Source organism: Engystomops pustulosus, chromosome 5 (assembly GCF_040894005.1).
Source record: "Engystomops pustulosus chromosome 5, aEngPut4.maternal, whole genome shotgun sequence".
Lineage (NCBI taxonomy): Eukaryota > Metazoa > Chordata > Amphibia > Anura > Leptodactylidae > Engystomops > Engystomops pustulosus.
Genome location: NC_092415.1, coordinates 209,896,904 through 209,914,086, shown reverse-complemented (window position 1 = coordinate 209,914,086; position 17,183 = coordinate 209,896,904). Strand labels below are relative to the sequence as shown.

Genomic DNA, 17,183 nt, shown 5'->3' with positions numbered 1-17,183 from the left:
CTGTGTATCCAATCCTATCCTGTGTGATACTGTCTGCTGAGCTGTGTATCTAATCCTCTCCTGTGTGATACAGTCTGCTGAGCTATGTATCTAATCCTCTCCTGTGTGATACTGCTGAGCTGTGTATCTAATCCCATCCTGTGTGATACTGTCTGCTGAGCTGTGTATCTAATCCTCTCCTGTGTGATACTGACTGCTGAGCTGTGTATCTAATCCCATCCTGTGTGATACTGACTGCTGAGCTGTGTATCTAATCCTCTCCTGTGTGATACTGTCTGCTGAGCTGTGTATCTAATCCCATCCTGTGTGATACTGCCTGCTGAGCTGTGTATCCAATCCTATCCTGTGTGATACTGTCTGCTGAGCTGTGTATCTAATCCTCTCCTGTGTGATACAGTCTGCTGAGCTATGTATCTAATCCTCTCCTGTGTGATACTGCCTGCTGAGCTGTGTATCCAATCCTAACCTGTGTGATACTGCCTGCTGAGCTGTGTATCCAATCCTATCCTGTGTGATACTGTCTGCTGAGCTGTGTATCTAATCCTCTCCTGTGTGATACAGTCTGCTGAGCTATGTATCTAATCCTCTCCTGTGTGATACTGCTGAGCTGTGTATCTAATCCCATCCTGTGTGATACTGTCTGCTGAGCTGTGTATCTAATCCTCTCCTGTGTGATACTGACTGCTGAGCTGTGTATCTAATCCTATCCTGTGTGATACTGCCTGCTGAGCTGTGTATCTAATCCTCTCCTGTGTGATACTGTCTGCTGAGCTGTGTATCTAATCCCATCCTGTGTGATACTGACTGCTGAGCTGTGTATCTAATCCTCTCCTGTGTGATACTGTCTGCTGAGCTGTGTATCTAATCCCATCCTGTGTGATACTGACTGCTGAGCTGTGTATCTAATCCTATCCTGTGTGATACAGTCTGCTGAGCTGTGTATCTAATCCTATCCTGTGTGATACTGACTGCTGAGCTGTGTATCTAATCCTATCCTGTGTGATACTGACTGCTGAGCTGTGTATCTAATCCTATCCTGTGCTGAGCCGTGTATCTAATCCCCCGCTGTGTGATACAGTCTGCTGAGCTGTGTATCTAATCCTATCCTGTGTGATACTGCTCAGCTGTGTATCTAATCCTATCCTGTGTGATACTGACTGCTGAGCTGTGTATCTAATCCTCTCCTGTGTGATACTGTCTGCTGAGCTGTGTATCTAATCCTCTCCTGTGTGATACTGCTGAGCTGTGTATCTAATCCTATCCTGTGTGATACTGTCTGCTGAGCTGTGTATCTAATCCTCTCCTGTGTGATACTGTCTGCTGAGCTGTGTATCTAATCCTATCCTGTGTGATACTGTCTGCTGAGCTGTGTATCTAATCCTATCCTGTGTGATACTGACTGCTGAGCTGTGTATCTAATCCTCTCCTGTGTTATACTGCCTGCTGAGCTGTGTATCTAATCCTGTCCTGTGTGATACTGTCTGCTGAGCTGTGTATCTAATCCTATCCTGTGTGATACTGCCTGCTGAGCTGTGTATCTAATCCTGTCCTGTATGATACAGTCTGCTGAGCTGTGTATCTAATCCTGTCCTGTGTGATACTGCCTGCTGAGCTGTGTTTCTAATCCTCTCCTGTGTGATACTGTCTGCTGAGCTGTGTATCTAATTCTATTCTGTGTGATACTGTCTGCTGAGCTGTGTATCTAATCCTCTCCTGTGTGATACTGCTGAGCTGTGTATCTAATCCTCTCCTGTGTGATACTGCCTGCTGAGCCGTGTATCTAATCCTCTCCTGGGTGATACTGTCTGCTGATCTGTGTATCTAATCCTCTCCTGTGTGATACAGTCTGCTGATCTGTGTATCTAATCCTCTCCTGTGCTGAGCTGTGTATCTAATCCTCCCCTGCAGACGTTCCAGCACCTGGTGCACCGGGTGGTGCTCCTGCTGTCGGCTATCAGATGCTTTATCCGGAGTGCGGAGGAGGGGCGGGGGTCTTCCTTCTGGGGGGACGTGGAGGTGTCAGGATTTCCCTCCCGGGAGAGCGGCTATGAGAGTCAGGTGAGTGTAGCGCCCTCTGCTGTATACTGTGTGCAGTGCATGTATACGGGGGTCCGGAGCTCTGGGGCGCTGCTCTAGGTCCGGCTCCTCTGGTTCTGGTTCTGGGCGCTGTCAGTATTCACAATCCCTTCTCCATCCAGGCGCAGCGGCTGCGGGAATCTTATCTGTTATCCATGTTACCAGAGCCCCTCCGTGTTGTAGATTCTCCCCTCCCACCTACACCCCAGCACTTCCCCCTTCTCTCTGCCTGATATAATCTCAGGAGGGGGAATTGTGACAGCCTGAGAATCTGCAGCACGGAGGGGCTCTGGTAACACCCTCAGGAGCCCTTCAAGCCCATTACCATAACTATAAACCTTGGATATCAGATATAAGAAGTCTATGAGGAATGTCCCCGGTGTTGTGCGCTGTATACGGCTGCACTGATCCCAGAGTCCTGAGGGCCAGACCCGGAGACATCCCGATACTCCATGCTTTCAATAAAAGGAAAAAGAATCATCAGAATTTTATCTTGTGCTGAGATATTTGTAGCATCGGGGGAGGTATAATGTGCGGCTCTATACATCCACAATGACATATACTGTATATAGTGAGTGATGCAGTATGTGCGTGCACCCCCACATACACATTATATGCATATATACACATACACCCCGCATGCACTCTCAATTCCAGACTTAAAGGGGTTTCTCAGCTGGAGATTTTCATTTAATTTCATTCATTTTCCATATGTAAACATTTCATGTTATTAAAAAAATGTTCCTGTGTGAAGATAATTTCTCATAAATGTAGCCAGTTGCCGCTTAGAAACGAGATGGCTTCCTTGGATACGACCACCCCACACTCTGGCAGCGGTGGCTAGACATGCGCTATAGAGTCCTGGCTGACCTCCTGGATACAGCTATCATCACCACAGGACGGCTGCGGGACCTGCAGTAACTCCTGGACACTTCATATACAAAGACCTTTTGTGTCTTTGTACAATCCCTCCAGCAGAGGTGGTCGTATCCAAGGACACAGTCTTGTTTCCAAGGGACCACATGACTACATTTATGAGAAATTATCTTCACACAGGCACATTTTGTTTAATAACATCTAATAGAAGAAATGTTTATACATGTCAGATTAATGAGACTGAATGTGACTGCCCAGACGAGAGGAGAAAACCCCTTTAAAGAGCTGCAGAAAATCTCCGTCCTGTATCAGAATGTTGTGCAGATACTCAGCGACTTCATGGATGTAAAGTGACAAGTAATAACACAACAGCGAAGAATCTATAACGTTCCATCCAGATCCAGTATCATCACATTACTGTATACATTGTGTCCTGGGAGGAGGGGCTCCACACCTATAGCCCCTGAGGAAGCCCCTATATACACACACCCTATATACACACACCTGCGTACACCGTATACATACACCCTATATACACACACCTGCGTACACCGTATACATACACCCTATATACACACACCCGCGTACACCGTATACATACACCCTATATACACACACCCGCGTACACCGTATACATACACCCTATATACACACACCCGCGTACACCGTATACATACACCCTATATACACACACCCGCGTACACCGTATACATACACCCTATATACACACACCCGCGTACACCGTATACATACACCCTATATACACACACCCGCGTACACCGTATACATACACCCTATATACACACACCCGCGTACACCGTATACATACACCCTATATACACACCCCTGCGTACACCGTATACATACACCCTATATACACACCCCTGCGTACACCGTATACATACACCCTATATACACACCCCTGCGTACACCGTATACATACACCCTATATACACACCCCTGCGTACACCGTATACATACACCCTATATACACACACCCGCGTACACCGTATACATACACCCTATATACACACACCCGCGTACACCGTATACATACACCCTATATACACACACCCGCGTACACCGTATACATACACCCTATATACACACACCCGCGTACACCGTATACATACACCCTATATACACACACCCGCGTACACCGTATACATACACCCTATATACACACACCCGCGTACACCGTATACATACACCCTATATACACACACCCGCGTACACCGTATACATACACCCTATATACACACACCCGCGTACACCGTATACATACACCCTATATACACACACCCGCGTACACCGTATACATACACCCTATATACACACACCCGCGTACACCGTATACATACACCCTATATACACACCCCTGCGTACACCGTATACATACACCCTATATACACACCCCTGCGTACACCGTATACATACACCCTATATACACACCCCTGCGTACACCGTATACATACACCCTATATACACACCCCTGCGTACACCGTATACATACACCCTATATACATACACCCTATATACACACACCTGCGTACACTGTATACATACACCCTATACACACATGCAGGGGCGTTATTATAGGGGGTGCAGAGGGTGCGGTCGTACCCAGGCCCAAGAGGTTTAGGGGGCCCATAAGGTGTCACTTTCCCATATGTGAAGGCTAGTACTATAACCCATACATTATAGTCGGGGGCCCACCAGGTATATATGTTGCAGGCTGCAGGTGACGTCTGTACATTGTGTCCCCAGGAGATGAGCGGGAGGAGGAGGAGGAGGAGGAGGAGGGCGAGGACGGCGCTGGCGTTTGACACAAAGTTCTTCAGGAGTCAGTATGAGGTGAGGCAGTGCCACCAGGGGGCAGCGTGGAGTCCGGGGGTCTTGTTGTCACCGGGGGTCTCTGGCTCTTCTTGCAGTTCACGTTTCCTGCCAAGGCGATGGCGGTGGCGCTGCAGAGGCCGGAGGATCGCTCCGAGCGGGACATCCGCCTGATCCGCAGTATGATGCTGGGGGTCCTGAGCTTCCGGAGGTACAGCACACAGATGCAGCACATGCTGGCCCGGGTGGTCTACTACAGGAGGTGGGTGAGGGATACATTGTAACAAACCTTCAGCTGTCACACTGATGTTATGGGTCACTTCCCGGATCCTGTGTCGCCGCAGATTCGGGCGCGGACGGGTGATTGTGAGGAGGGGGCACTGGGGCGACAGCTTCTACTTCGTCTTCTCGGGGGTCATTGCCATCACCCAGGACGAGGATGGGAGCAGCGCCCTCCTGGACCCCGAGCCCATCCTGCTGCACAAGGGGGCCAGCTTTGGGGTGCGTATTCTGGGGGTCACCGCCAGGGTCACCCCGGGGGCAGCTCAGGATACTGACGGTTTAGGGACTTTTTGTGCAGGAAGTGGCTTTACTGAAGGGTCTGAGGAGGAACGCGACCGTCATCTGCATGGAGGAGACCGAGCTCCTGGTGGTGGATCGGGAGGAATTCTTCCAGAATAAACTGGACCAGGAACTCCAGAAAGAACTGCAGTACAGGTTCCAATTCTTCAGGTAATAATCACTCCCATCATCCCTGACCCCAGGAGCTCACTATCTAATCTCCTATCACACACAATGTATCACTCCCATCATCCCTGACCCCAGGAGCTCACTATCTAATCTCCTATCACACACAATGTATCACTCCCATCATCCCTGACCCCAGGAGCTCACTATCTAATCTCCTATCACACACAATGTATCACTCCCATCATCCCTGACCCCAGGAGCTCACTATCTAATCTCCTATCACACACAATGGGGCACATTTACTTACCCGGTCCTGTTGCGATCCCCGATCCAGAATGTCCGACGAGGATGAAGTCCGTGCGATTCACCAACATCGTGCTCCCGATATCCTATATATCACTCCCATCATTCCTGACCTACAGAGCTCACAATCTAATCCATGTAACAATATAAGTATCACTCCCATGATCCGGGAGCTGTTACAGAACCTTGCATGTCTTGTAGATCCCTGGATCTCTTCTCGTCGTGGTGTGATCAGACCCTGGAGACATTGGCCGATCACTGTAAGACGGAGGAATGTCACCACAGTCAGGTCCTGGTGCCTGACACTCACGAAAGCCGCAACATCATCTTTGTTACAAAGGTAATAAGGTCCCCAGACATTACTAGATGATAAAATGACTGGAGCCCAGATTGCACTTCCCTTCTGCTCCACACAGGGGCGCTGCGAGGTCCTGCGCCTGGTTGATCTGAGCCAATGTCCGTCCTTCCACAAGTGGATCAGGCAGCACCGTCCTCTGCTGGGGAGATCCCTCCTGGATTACACAGGTGAGAGGGGTGTGGCCATGGGGAGCTGGAGGCGGAGCCAGCGACATCCACAGAGCTGACATCACAGGAGTCCTGGAGCCCCAGATCAAGTGTCCAATTACTGGTTACCCCCTCACAGCGGGCAACGTGCCACATGGCTGCACCACAGCAGGGGCGCATCTTCTCCGAGGGGCATCACTGGGGCAGGGGCGCATCTTCTCCGAGGGGCATCACTGGGGCAGGGGCGCATCTTCTCCGAGGGGCATCACTGGGGCAGGGGCGCATCTTCTCCGAGGGGCATCACTGGGGCAGGGGCGCATCTTCTCCGAGGGGCATCACTGGGGCAGGGGCGCATCTTCTCCGAGGGGCATCACTGGGGCAGGGGCGCATCTTCTCCGAGGGGCATCAGCCCGGCAGGGGCGCATCTTCTCCGAGGGGCATCAGCCCGGCAGGGGCGCATCTTCTCCGAGGGGCATCAGCCCGGCAGGGGCGCATCTTCTCCGAGGGGCATCAGCCCGGCAGGGGCGCATCTTCTCCGAGGGGCATCACTGGGGCAGGGGCGCATCTTCTCCGAGGGGCATCACTAGGGCAGGGGCGCATCTTCTCCGAGGGGCATCACTGGGGCAGGGGCGCATCTTCTCCGAGGGGCATCACTGGGGCAGGGGCGCATCTTCTCCGAGGGGCATTAGCCCGGCAGGGGCGCATCTTCTCCGAGGGGCATCAGCCCGGCAGGGGCGCATCTTCTCCGTGGGGCATCAGCCCGGCAGGGGCGCATCTCCTCCGAGGGGCATCACCCGGGCAGTGGCGCATCTCCTCCGAGGGGCATCACCCGGGCAGTGGCGCATCTCCTCCGAGGGGCATCACCCGGGCAGTGGCGCATCTCCTCCGAGGGGCATCACCCGGGCAGTGGCGCATCTCCTCCGAGGGGCATCACCCGGGCAGTGGCGCATTTTGTCCTCAGCAGCGACAGTACAGATCAGCGCTGGATGAACTCAGTCTCATACAAGGAAATCTACCACCAGGATGAAGGATTGTAGACCAAGCATTGACCTACTGCTCTGCGCCCCTTTGGCAGGATCCGCTCTTCTCTTTGCTTCCTATGCCATGGTTTTTAAGAAAAAAAGGCTTTAAAAATTATGCAAATGAGCCTGAAGGGCTCCAGGTTCCATTAACACCTATGGAGCCCCTCAGCTTCATTTGCATAATTTTAAAAGCCTTTCCTTCTTAAAAACCAACATAGGAAGCTAAGAGAAGAGCGGATCCTGCCAGCGTGGGACACCAGTGGGTCGGTGCTTGGTTTACAATCCTGATGGTCCTTTAATATACAAATTCTTTATCTCATCAGGGAAGACCCCCGGAGAGCAGCAGGACGGGACCCGCCCACCAGGGGGCAACAGCTCCTCAGATACCATCAATGGAAGGTAAGTCCAGGCGAGGGGGGGGCACTTACCTGGCATGAGATGAGTTGTATGATAGGTCCTTCTCCTTCTCTGTAGGGTCCTCTCCCTGGAGGATCGGGAGTCTGGGAATGTGGAGCTTCCTGGAGACCTCATGGCCGCCGTCTACCTGAGGATCGACTCCCTGCAGCCCGGACAGCACTTTGTGAGCTGACACAAGAACATGGGGGACACGTAGAATGGGCAGGGCAGGAGGCATATCCTCCCCGGGGACCTGTGACCACCCACCAACACGAGACCCGGTCACAGGGTTAGGGTCCGGGTGTGTAGGTGCAGTGCCAGCGGTGCCCCCCATACCTGTAGTACCAGGAGGGCTTAGTCTATAGAGATCTACACAGATCCCCCAGGGGGCGGCCGCCCCATCCCCCCCCCCCCCCCCGCCCCCCATACCTGTAGTACCAGGAGGGCTTAGTCTATAGAGATCTATACAGATCCCCCAGGGGGCGGCCGCCCTTGTGCCCCTGCTCTGACCCCCTTCCCTCTTTGGATGTTACAGAGAGGCGTGGACGTAGGTTACGTGGAGAGCTGCTTCGAGAAGGACGGACGTCTGCAGCAGGATCAGGTAGAGCGCCCTCCCCCGAGGTGAGACCACCCGGACCCCGCAGGAGGGATCGCTGCTCACATCTTCTCTCTTCCAGCTGAGCTTCCTGCCACCATCGGCGCAGAGGGACCCCCGCTCCATGGTCATCATCAGTCATGGCGCTGAGGTCATACGGATAAAACTGGACAAGTTCTCAGAGCTGGCGGACCGACCCACGCTGAGGAAGCTGCAGGAGAACACGGCGCAGTACCCCAGGTGCTTTACACTGCGGCGCTGCTCCAATCACGTTGCGGCGCTGCTCCAGCGCTGGCCAATCACAGCGCACCGCTCCTAACATCTCGTGTCCTTCTCTCCAGTGACGATGATCTGTGCCGGGTCTTCCTGGAGCAGAACCGCTGGAAAACCTTCAAATCCCGATCTGGTCAGTCAACTCAGCTCCTCTCCCAGAACCCATGCGAAACAAGACCCCCGACAGAAGCCCCCGGCCCCACCCAACACCCAGAGGGGGATCCTGCAGCTGGGGGACCACAAGCCCGACAAGGTGGGTCCAGCGGGAGTAGGGAAACCTGCCCTGATGTCCGGAGGGGTCAGTGATGTGTGACCTCTTATTACTCCCAGGTCTGGACGACCACAAGACAGAAGATGCCTGAACCCTGCGCAGACCACGAAACCCCCCCAGGAGGAAGACCCCCCATCAGACTCATCCACGGGATCAATATCCCCAAACTGAGCGGCAAGAGGATCATGTGGTGAGGGGGGTCCTGCACCGCCCCCCAATATACAGAGGGAGGACCGGCCACGACCACAGGGGCAGAGGAACAGCCAATGAGCTGCCAGAATAAGAGGCCCCAAATCCCTCATTATATACCCAACCCCCCCCCCCCATCACTGCAGCAGAACCCAGGGGTCACCGGAAACACCCCCTACCCCTATATAACACTGACCTCCCAGCATGCTCAGCACATCCCCCTCCTGAAATCCTCTGTGCTGCAGAGACCCCCCCCCCACCCCTATATAACACTGTGACCTCCCAGCATGCTCAGCACATCCCCCTCCTGAATCCTCTGTGCTGCAGAGACCCGCCCCCTATATAACACTGTGACCTCCCAGCGTGCTCAGCACATCCCCCTCCTGAAATCCTCTGTGCTGCAGAGCCCCCCCCCCCCCTATATAACACTGTGACCTCCCAGCATGCTCAGCACATCCCCCTCCTGAAATCCTCTGTGCTGCAGAGACCCCCCTACCCCTATATAACACTGTGACCTCCCAGCATGCTCAGCACATCCCCCTCCTGAAATCCTCTGTGCTGCAGACCCCGCCCCCCCCTATATAACACTGACCTCCCAGCATGCTCAGCACATCCCCCTCCTGAAATCCTCTGTGCTGCAGAGACCCCCCCCCTACCCCTATATAACACTGTGACCTCCCAGCATGCTCAGCACATCCCCCTCCTGAAATCCTCTGTGCTGCAGAGACCCCCCTACCCCTATATAACACTGTGACCTCCCAGCATGCTCAGCACATCCCCCTCCTGAAATCCTCGGTGCTGCAGAGACCCCCCCCCCCCCACCCCTATATAACACTGTGACCTCCCAGCATGCTCAGCACACCCCCCCTCCTGAAATCCTCTGTGCTGCAGAGACCCCCCCCCCTATATAACACTGTGACCTCCCAGCATGCTCAGCACATCCCCCTCCTGAAATCCTCTGTGCTGCAGAGACCCCCCTACCCCTATATAACACTGTGACCTCCCAGCATGCTCAGCACATCCCCCTCCTGAAATCCTCTGTGCTGCAGAGCCCCCCCCCCTATATAACACTGTGACCTCCCAGCATGCTCAGCACATCCCCCTCCTGAAATCCTCTGTGCTGCAGAGACCCCCCAACCCCTATATAACACTGTGACCTCCCAGCATGCTCAGCACATCCCCCTCCTGAAATCCTCTGTGCTGCAGAGACCCCCCCCTATATAACACTGTGACCTCCCAGCATGCTCAGCACATCCCCCTCCTGAAATCCTCTGTGCTGCAGACCCCGCCCCCCCCTATATAACACTGTGACCTCCCAGCATGCTCAGCACATCCCCCTCCTGAAATCCTCTGTGCTGCAGAGACCCCCCTACCCCTATATAACACTGTGACCTCCCAGCATGCTCAGCACATCCCCCTCCTGAAATCCTCTGTGCTGCAGACCCCGCCCCCCCCTATATAACACTGACCTCCCAGCATGCTCAGCACATTCCCCTCCTGAAATCCTCTGTGCTGCAGAGACCCCCCCCTACCCCTATATAACACTGTGACCTCCCAGCATGCTCAGCACATCCCCCTCCTGAAATCCTCTGTGCTGCAGAGACCCCCCCTACCCCTATATAACACTGTGACCTCCCAGCATGCTCAGCACATCCCCCTCCTGAAATCCTCTGTGCTGCAGAGACCCCCCCCTATATAACACTGACCTCCCAGCATGCTCAGCACATCCCCCTCCTGAAATCCTCGGTGCTGCAGAGACCCCCCCCCCACCCCTATATAACACTGTGACCTCCCAGCATGCTCAGCACACCCCCCCTCCTGAAATCCTCTGTGCTGCAGAGACCCCCCCCCCCTATATAACACTGTGACCTCCCAGCATGCTCAGCACATCCCCCTCCTGAAATCCTCTGTGCTGCAGAGACCCCCCTACCCCTATATAACACTGTGACCTCCCAGCATGCTCAGCACATCCCCCTCCTGACATCCTCTGTGCTGCAGAGAACCCCCCCCCACCCCTATATAACACTGTGACCTCCCAGCATGCTCAGCACATCCCCCTCCTGAAATCCTCTGTGCTGCAGAGACCCCCCCCCTACCCCTATATAACACTGTGACCTCCCAGCATGCTCAGCACATCCCCCTCCTGAAATCCTCTGTGCTGCAGACCCCCCCTACCCCTATATAACACTGTGACCTGCCAGCATGCTCAGCACATCCCCCTCCTGAAATCCTCTGTGCTGCAGACCCCCCCCCTACCCCTAACACTGTGACCTCCCAGCATGCTCAGCACATCCCCCTCCTGAAATCCTCTGTGCTGCAGAGACCCCCCTACCCCTATATAACACTGTGACCTCCCAGCATGCTCAGCACATCCCCCTCCTGAAATCCTCTGTGCTGCAGACCCCCCCTACCCCTATATAACACTGTGACCTCCCAGCATGCTCAGCACATCCCCCTCCTGAAATCCTCTGTGCTGCAGACCCCCCCCCTACCCCTAACACTGTGACCTCCCAGCATGCTCAGCACATCCCCCTCCTGAAATCCTCTGTGCTGCAGAGACCCCCCCTACCCCTATATAACACTGTGACCTCCCAGCATGCTCAGCACATCCCCCTCCTGAAATCCTCTGTGCTGCAGAGACCCCCCCTATATAACACTGTGACCTCCCAGCATGCTCAGCACATCCCCCTCCTGAAATCCTCTGTGCTGCAGAGACCCCCCCTATATAACACTGTGACCTCCCAGCATGCTCAGCACATCCACCTCCTGAAATCCTCTGTGCTGCAGAGACCCCCCCCCCCTATATAACACTGACCTCCCAGCATGCTCAGCACATCCCCCTCCTGAAATCCTCTGTGCTGCAGAGACCCCCCCTGCTATATAACACTGTGACCTCCCAGCATGCTCAGCACATCCACCTCCTGAAATCCTCTGTGCTGCAGAGACCCCCCCTACCCCTATACAACACTGTGACCTCCCAGCATGCTCAGCACATCCCCCTCCTGAAATCCTCTGTGCTGCAGAGACCCCCCCCCCACCCCTATATAACACTGCGACCTCCCAGCATGATCAGCACATCCCCCTCCTGAAATCCTCTGTGCTGCAGAGAGCCCCCCCCCACCCCTATATAACACTGTGACCTCCCAGCATGATCAGCACATCCCCCTCCTGAAATCCTCTGTGCTGCAGAGACCCTACCCCTATATAACACTGTGACCTCCCAGCATGCTCAGCACATCCCCTCCTGAAATCCTCTGTGCTGCAGAGAACCCCCCCCCACCCCTATATAACACTGTGACCTCCCAGCATGATCAGCACATCCCCCTCCTGAAATCCTCTGTGCTGCAGAGACCCCCCCCCTACCCCTATATAACACTGTGACCTCCCAGCATGCTCAGCACATCCCCCACCTGAAATCCTCTGTGCTGCAGAGACCCCCCTACCCCTATATAACACTGTGACCTCCCAGCATGCTCAGTACATCCCCCTCCTGAAATCCTCTGTGCTGCAGAGACCCCCCCTACCCCTATATAACACTGTGACCTCCCAGCATGCTCAGCACATCCCCCTCCTGAAATCCTCTGTGCTGCAGAGACCCCCCCCTACCCCTATATAACACTGTGACCTCCCAGCATGCTCAGCACATCCCCCCTCCTGAAATCCTCTGTGCTGCAGAGACCCCCCCTACCCCTATATAACACTGTGACCTCCCAGCATGCTCAGCACATCCCCCTCCTGAAATCCTCTGTGCTGCAGAGACCCCCCCCCTACCCCTATATAACACTGTGACCTCCCAGCATGCTCAGCACATCCCCCCTCCTGAAATCCTCTGTGCTGCAGAGACCCCCCCTACCCCTATATAACACGGTGACCTCCCAGCATGCTCAGCACATCCCCCACCTGAAATCCTCTGTGCTGCAGCCCCCCCTACCCCTATATAACACTGTGACCTCCCAGCATGCTCAGCACATCCCCCACCTGAAATCCTCTGTGCTGCAGCCCCCCCTACCCCTATATAACACTGTGACCTCCCAGCATGCTCAGCACATCCCCCCTCCTGAAATCCTCTGTGCTGCAGAGACCCCCCCCTATATAACACTGTGACCTCCCAGCATGCTCAGCACATCCCCCCTCCTGAAATCCTCTGTGCTGCAGAGACCCCCCACTATATAACACTGTGACCTCCCAGCATGCTCAGCACATCCCCCCTCCTGAAATCCTCTGTGCTGCAGACCCCCCCCCCACCCCTATATAACACTGTGACCTCCCAGCATGCTCAGCACATCCCCCCTCCTGAAATCCTCTGTGCTGCAGACCCCCCCCCCCCCCCCCTATATAACACTGTGACCTCCCAGCATGCTCAGCACATCCCCCTCCTGAAATCCTCTGTGCTGCAGAGACCCCCCCCCTATATAACACTGTGACCTCCCAGCATGCTCAGCACATCCCCCTCCTGAAATCCTCTGTGCTGCAGAGACCCCCCCCCTATATAACACTGTGACCTCCCAGCATGCTCAGCACATCCCCCTCCTGAAATCCTCTGTGCTGCAGAGACCCCCCTACCCCTATATAACACTGTGACCTCCCAGCATGCTCAGCACATCCCCCTCCTGAAATCCTCTGTGCTGCAGAGACCCCCCAACCCCTATATAACACTGTGACCTCCCAGCATGCTCAGCACATCCCCCTCCTGAAATCCTCGGTGCTGCAGACCCCCCCCCCCACCCCTATATAACACTGTGACCTCCCAGCATGCTCAGCACATCCCCCTCCTGAAATCCTCTGTGCTGCAGACCCCCCCCCCACCCCTATATAACACTGTGACCTCCCAGCATGCTCAGCACATCCCCCCTCCTGAAATCCTCTGTGCTGCAGAGACCCCCCTACCCCTATATAACACTGTGACCTCCCAGCATGCTCAGCACATCCCCCCTCCTGAAATCCTCTGTGCTGCAGAGACCCCCCCTACCCCTATATAACACTGTGACCTCCCAGCATGCTCAGCACATCCCCCTCCTGAAATCCTCTGTGCTGCAGAGACCCCCCCTACCCCTATATAACACGGTGACCTCCCAGCATGCTCAGCACATCCCCCCTCCTGAAATCCTCTGTGCTGCAGAGACCCCCCTACCCCTATATAACACTGTGACCTCCCAGCATGATCAGCACATCCCCCTCCTGAAATCCTCTGTGCTGCAGACCACCCCCCCCCCACCCCTATATAACACTGTGACCTCCCAGCATGCTCAGCACATCCCCCCTCCTGAAATCCTCTGTGCTGCAGAGACCCCCCCCCCACCCCTATATAACACTGTGACCTCCCAGCATGCTCAGCACATCCCCCTCCTGAAATCCTCTGTGCTGCAGAGACCCCCCCCCCTATATAACACTGTGACCTCCCAGCATGCTCAGCACATCCCCCTCCTGAAATCCTCTGTGCTGCAGAGACCCCCCTACCCCTATATAACACTGTGACCTCCCAGCATGCTCAGCACATCCCCCTCCTGAAATCCTCTGTGCTGCAGACCCCGCCCCCCCCTATATAACACTGACCTCCCAGCATGCTCAGCACATCCCCCTCCTGAAATCCTCTGTGCTGCAGAGACCCCCCCCCTACCCCTATATAACACTGTGACCTCCCAGCATGCTCAGCACATCCCCCTCCTGAAATCCTCTGTGCTGCAGAGACCCCCCCTACCCCTATATAACACTGTGACCTCCCAGCATGCTCAGCACATCCCCCTCCTGAAATCCTCTGTGCTGCAGAGACCCCCCCCTATATAACACTGACCTCCCAGCATGCTCAGCACATCCCCCTCCTGAAATCCTCGGTGCTGCAGAGACCCCCCCCCCCCCCCACCCCTATATAACACTGTGACCTCCCAGCATGCTCAGCACACCCCCCCTCCTGAAATCCTCTGTGCTGCAGAGACCCCCCCCCCTATATAACACTGTGACCTCCCAGCATGCTCAGCACATCCCCCTCCTGAAATCCTCTGTGCTGCAGAGACCCCCCTACCCCTATATAACACTGTGACCTCCCAGCATGCTCAGCACATCCCCCTCCTGAAATCCTCTGTGCTGCAGAGCCCCCCCCCTATATAACACTGTGACCTCCCAGCATGCTCAGCACATCCCCCTCCTGAAATCCTCTGTGCTGCAGAGACCCCCCAACCCCTATATAACACTGTGACCTCCCAGCATGCTCAGCACATCCCCCTCCTGAAATCCTCTGTGCTGCAGAGACCCCCCCCTATATAACACTGTGACCTCCCAGCATGCTCAGCACATCCCCCTCCTGAAATCCTCTGTGCTGCAGACCCCGCCCCCCCCTATATAACACTGTGACCTCCCAGCATGCTCAGCACATCCCCCTCCTGAAATCCTCTGTGCTGCAGAGACCCCCCTACCCCTATATAACACTGTGACCTCCCAGCATGCTCAGCACATCCCCCTCCTGAAATCCTCTGTGCTGCAGACCCCGCCCCCCCCTATATAACACTGACCTCCCAGCATGCTCAGCACATTCCCCTCCTGAAATCCTCTGTGCTGCAGAGACCCCCCCCCTACCCCTATATAACACTGTGACCTCCCAGCATGCTCAGCACATCCCCCTCCTGAAATCCTCTGTGCTGCAGAGACCCCCCCTACCCCTATATAACACTGTGACCTCCCAGCATGCTCAGCACATCCCCCTCCTGAAATCCTCTGTGCTGCAGAGACCCCCCCCTATATAACACTGACCTCCCAGCATGCTCAGCACATCCCCCTCCTGAAATCCTCTGTGCTGCAGAGACCCCCCCCCCTATATAACACTGTGACCTCCCAGCATGCTCAGCACATCCCCCTCCTGAAATCCTCTGTGCTGCAGAGACCCCCCCTGCTATATAACACTGTGACCTCCCAGCATGCTCAGCACATCCCCCTCCTGAAATCCTCTGTGCTGCAGACCCCCCCCCTACCCCTATATAACACTGTGACCTCCCAGCATGCTCAGCACCTCCCCCTCCTGAAATCCTCTGTGCTGCAGAGACCCCCTACCCCTATATAACACTGTGACCTCCCAGCATGCTCAGCACATCCCCCTCCTGAAATCCTCTGTGCTGCAGAGACCCCCCTACCCCTATATAACACTGTGACCTCCCAGCATGCTCAGCACATCCCCCCTCCTGAAATCCTCTGTGCTGCAGAGACCCCCCTACCCCTATATAACACTGTGACCTCCCAGCATGCTCAGCACATCCCCCTCCTGAAATCCTCTGTGCTGCAGAGAGCCCCCCCCCTACCCCTATATAACACTGTGACCTCCCAGCATGCTCAGCACATCCCCCCTACTGAAATCCTCTGTGCTGCAGAGAGCCCCCCCCCCCTACCCCTATATAACACTGTGACCTCCCAGCATGCTCAGCACATCCCCCTCCTGAAATCCTCTGTGCTGCAGAGAGCCCCCCCCCTACCCCTATATAACACTGTGACCTCCCAGCATGCTCAGCACATCCCCCACCTGAAATCCTCTGTGCTGCAGAGACCCCCCTACCCCTATATAACACTGTGACCTCCCAGCATGCTCAGTACATCCCCCTCCTGAAATCCTCTGTGCTGCAGAAACCCCGCCTACCCCTATATAACACTGTGACCTCCCAGCATGCTCAGCACATCCCCCTCCTGAAATCCTCTGTGCTGCAGAGACCCCCCCCTACCCCTATATAACACTGTGACCTCCCAGCATGCTCAGCACATCCCCCTCCTGAAATCCTCTGTGCTGCAGAGACCCCCCCTACCCCTATATAACACGGTGACCTCCCAGCATGCTCAGCACATCCCCCACCTGAAATCCTCTGTGCTGCAGAGACCCCCTACCCCTATATAACACTGTGACCTCCCAGCATGCTCAGCACATCCCCCACCTGAAATCCTCTGTGCTGCAGCCCCCCCTACCCCTATATAACACTGTGACCTCCCAGCATGCTCAGCACATCCCCCACCTGAAATCCTCTGTGCTGCAGCCCCCCCTACCCCTATATAACACTGTGACCTCCCAGCATGCTCAGCACATCCCCCCTCCTGAAATCCTCTGTGCTGCAGAGACCCCCCCCCTATATAACACTGTGACCTCCCAGCATGCTCAGCACATCCCCCCTCCTGAAATCCTCTG

The 17,183-nt window shown here is 55.2% G+C and overlaps 1 protein-coding gene across 1 annotated transcript; it reads left to right on the top strand.

Moving 5' to 3' along the window:
- The first annotated feature begins 4,722 nt into the window (after nucleotides 1-4,722).
- Nucleotides 4,723-9,150, top strand: LOC140134309 (cyclic nucleotide-binding domain-containing protein 2-like). The gene is given in 13 exon segments (XM_072154905.1): nucleotides 4,723-4,806; nucleotides 4,884-5,047; nucleotides 5,130-5,286; nucleotides 5,366-5,517; nucleotides 5,980-6,118; nucleotides 6,195-6,303; nucleotides 7,628-7,703; nucleotides 7,779-7,884; nucleotides 8,236-8,301; nucleotides 8,378-8,535; nucleotides 8,637-8,694; nucleotides 8,696-8,821; nucleotides 8,899-9,150. Coding segments are annotated over 13 exon segments (1,530 nt in total). The 3' UTR covers nucleotides 9,034-9,150.
- Nucleotides 9,151-17,183: the final 8,033 nt, after the last annotated feature.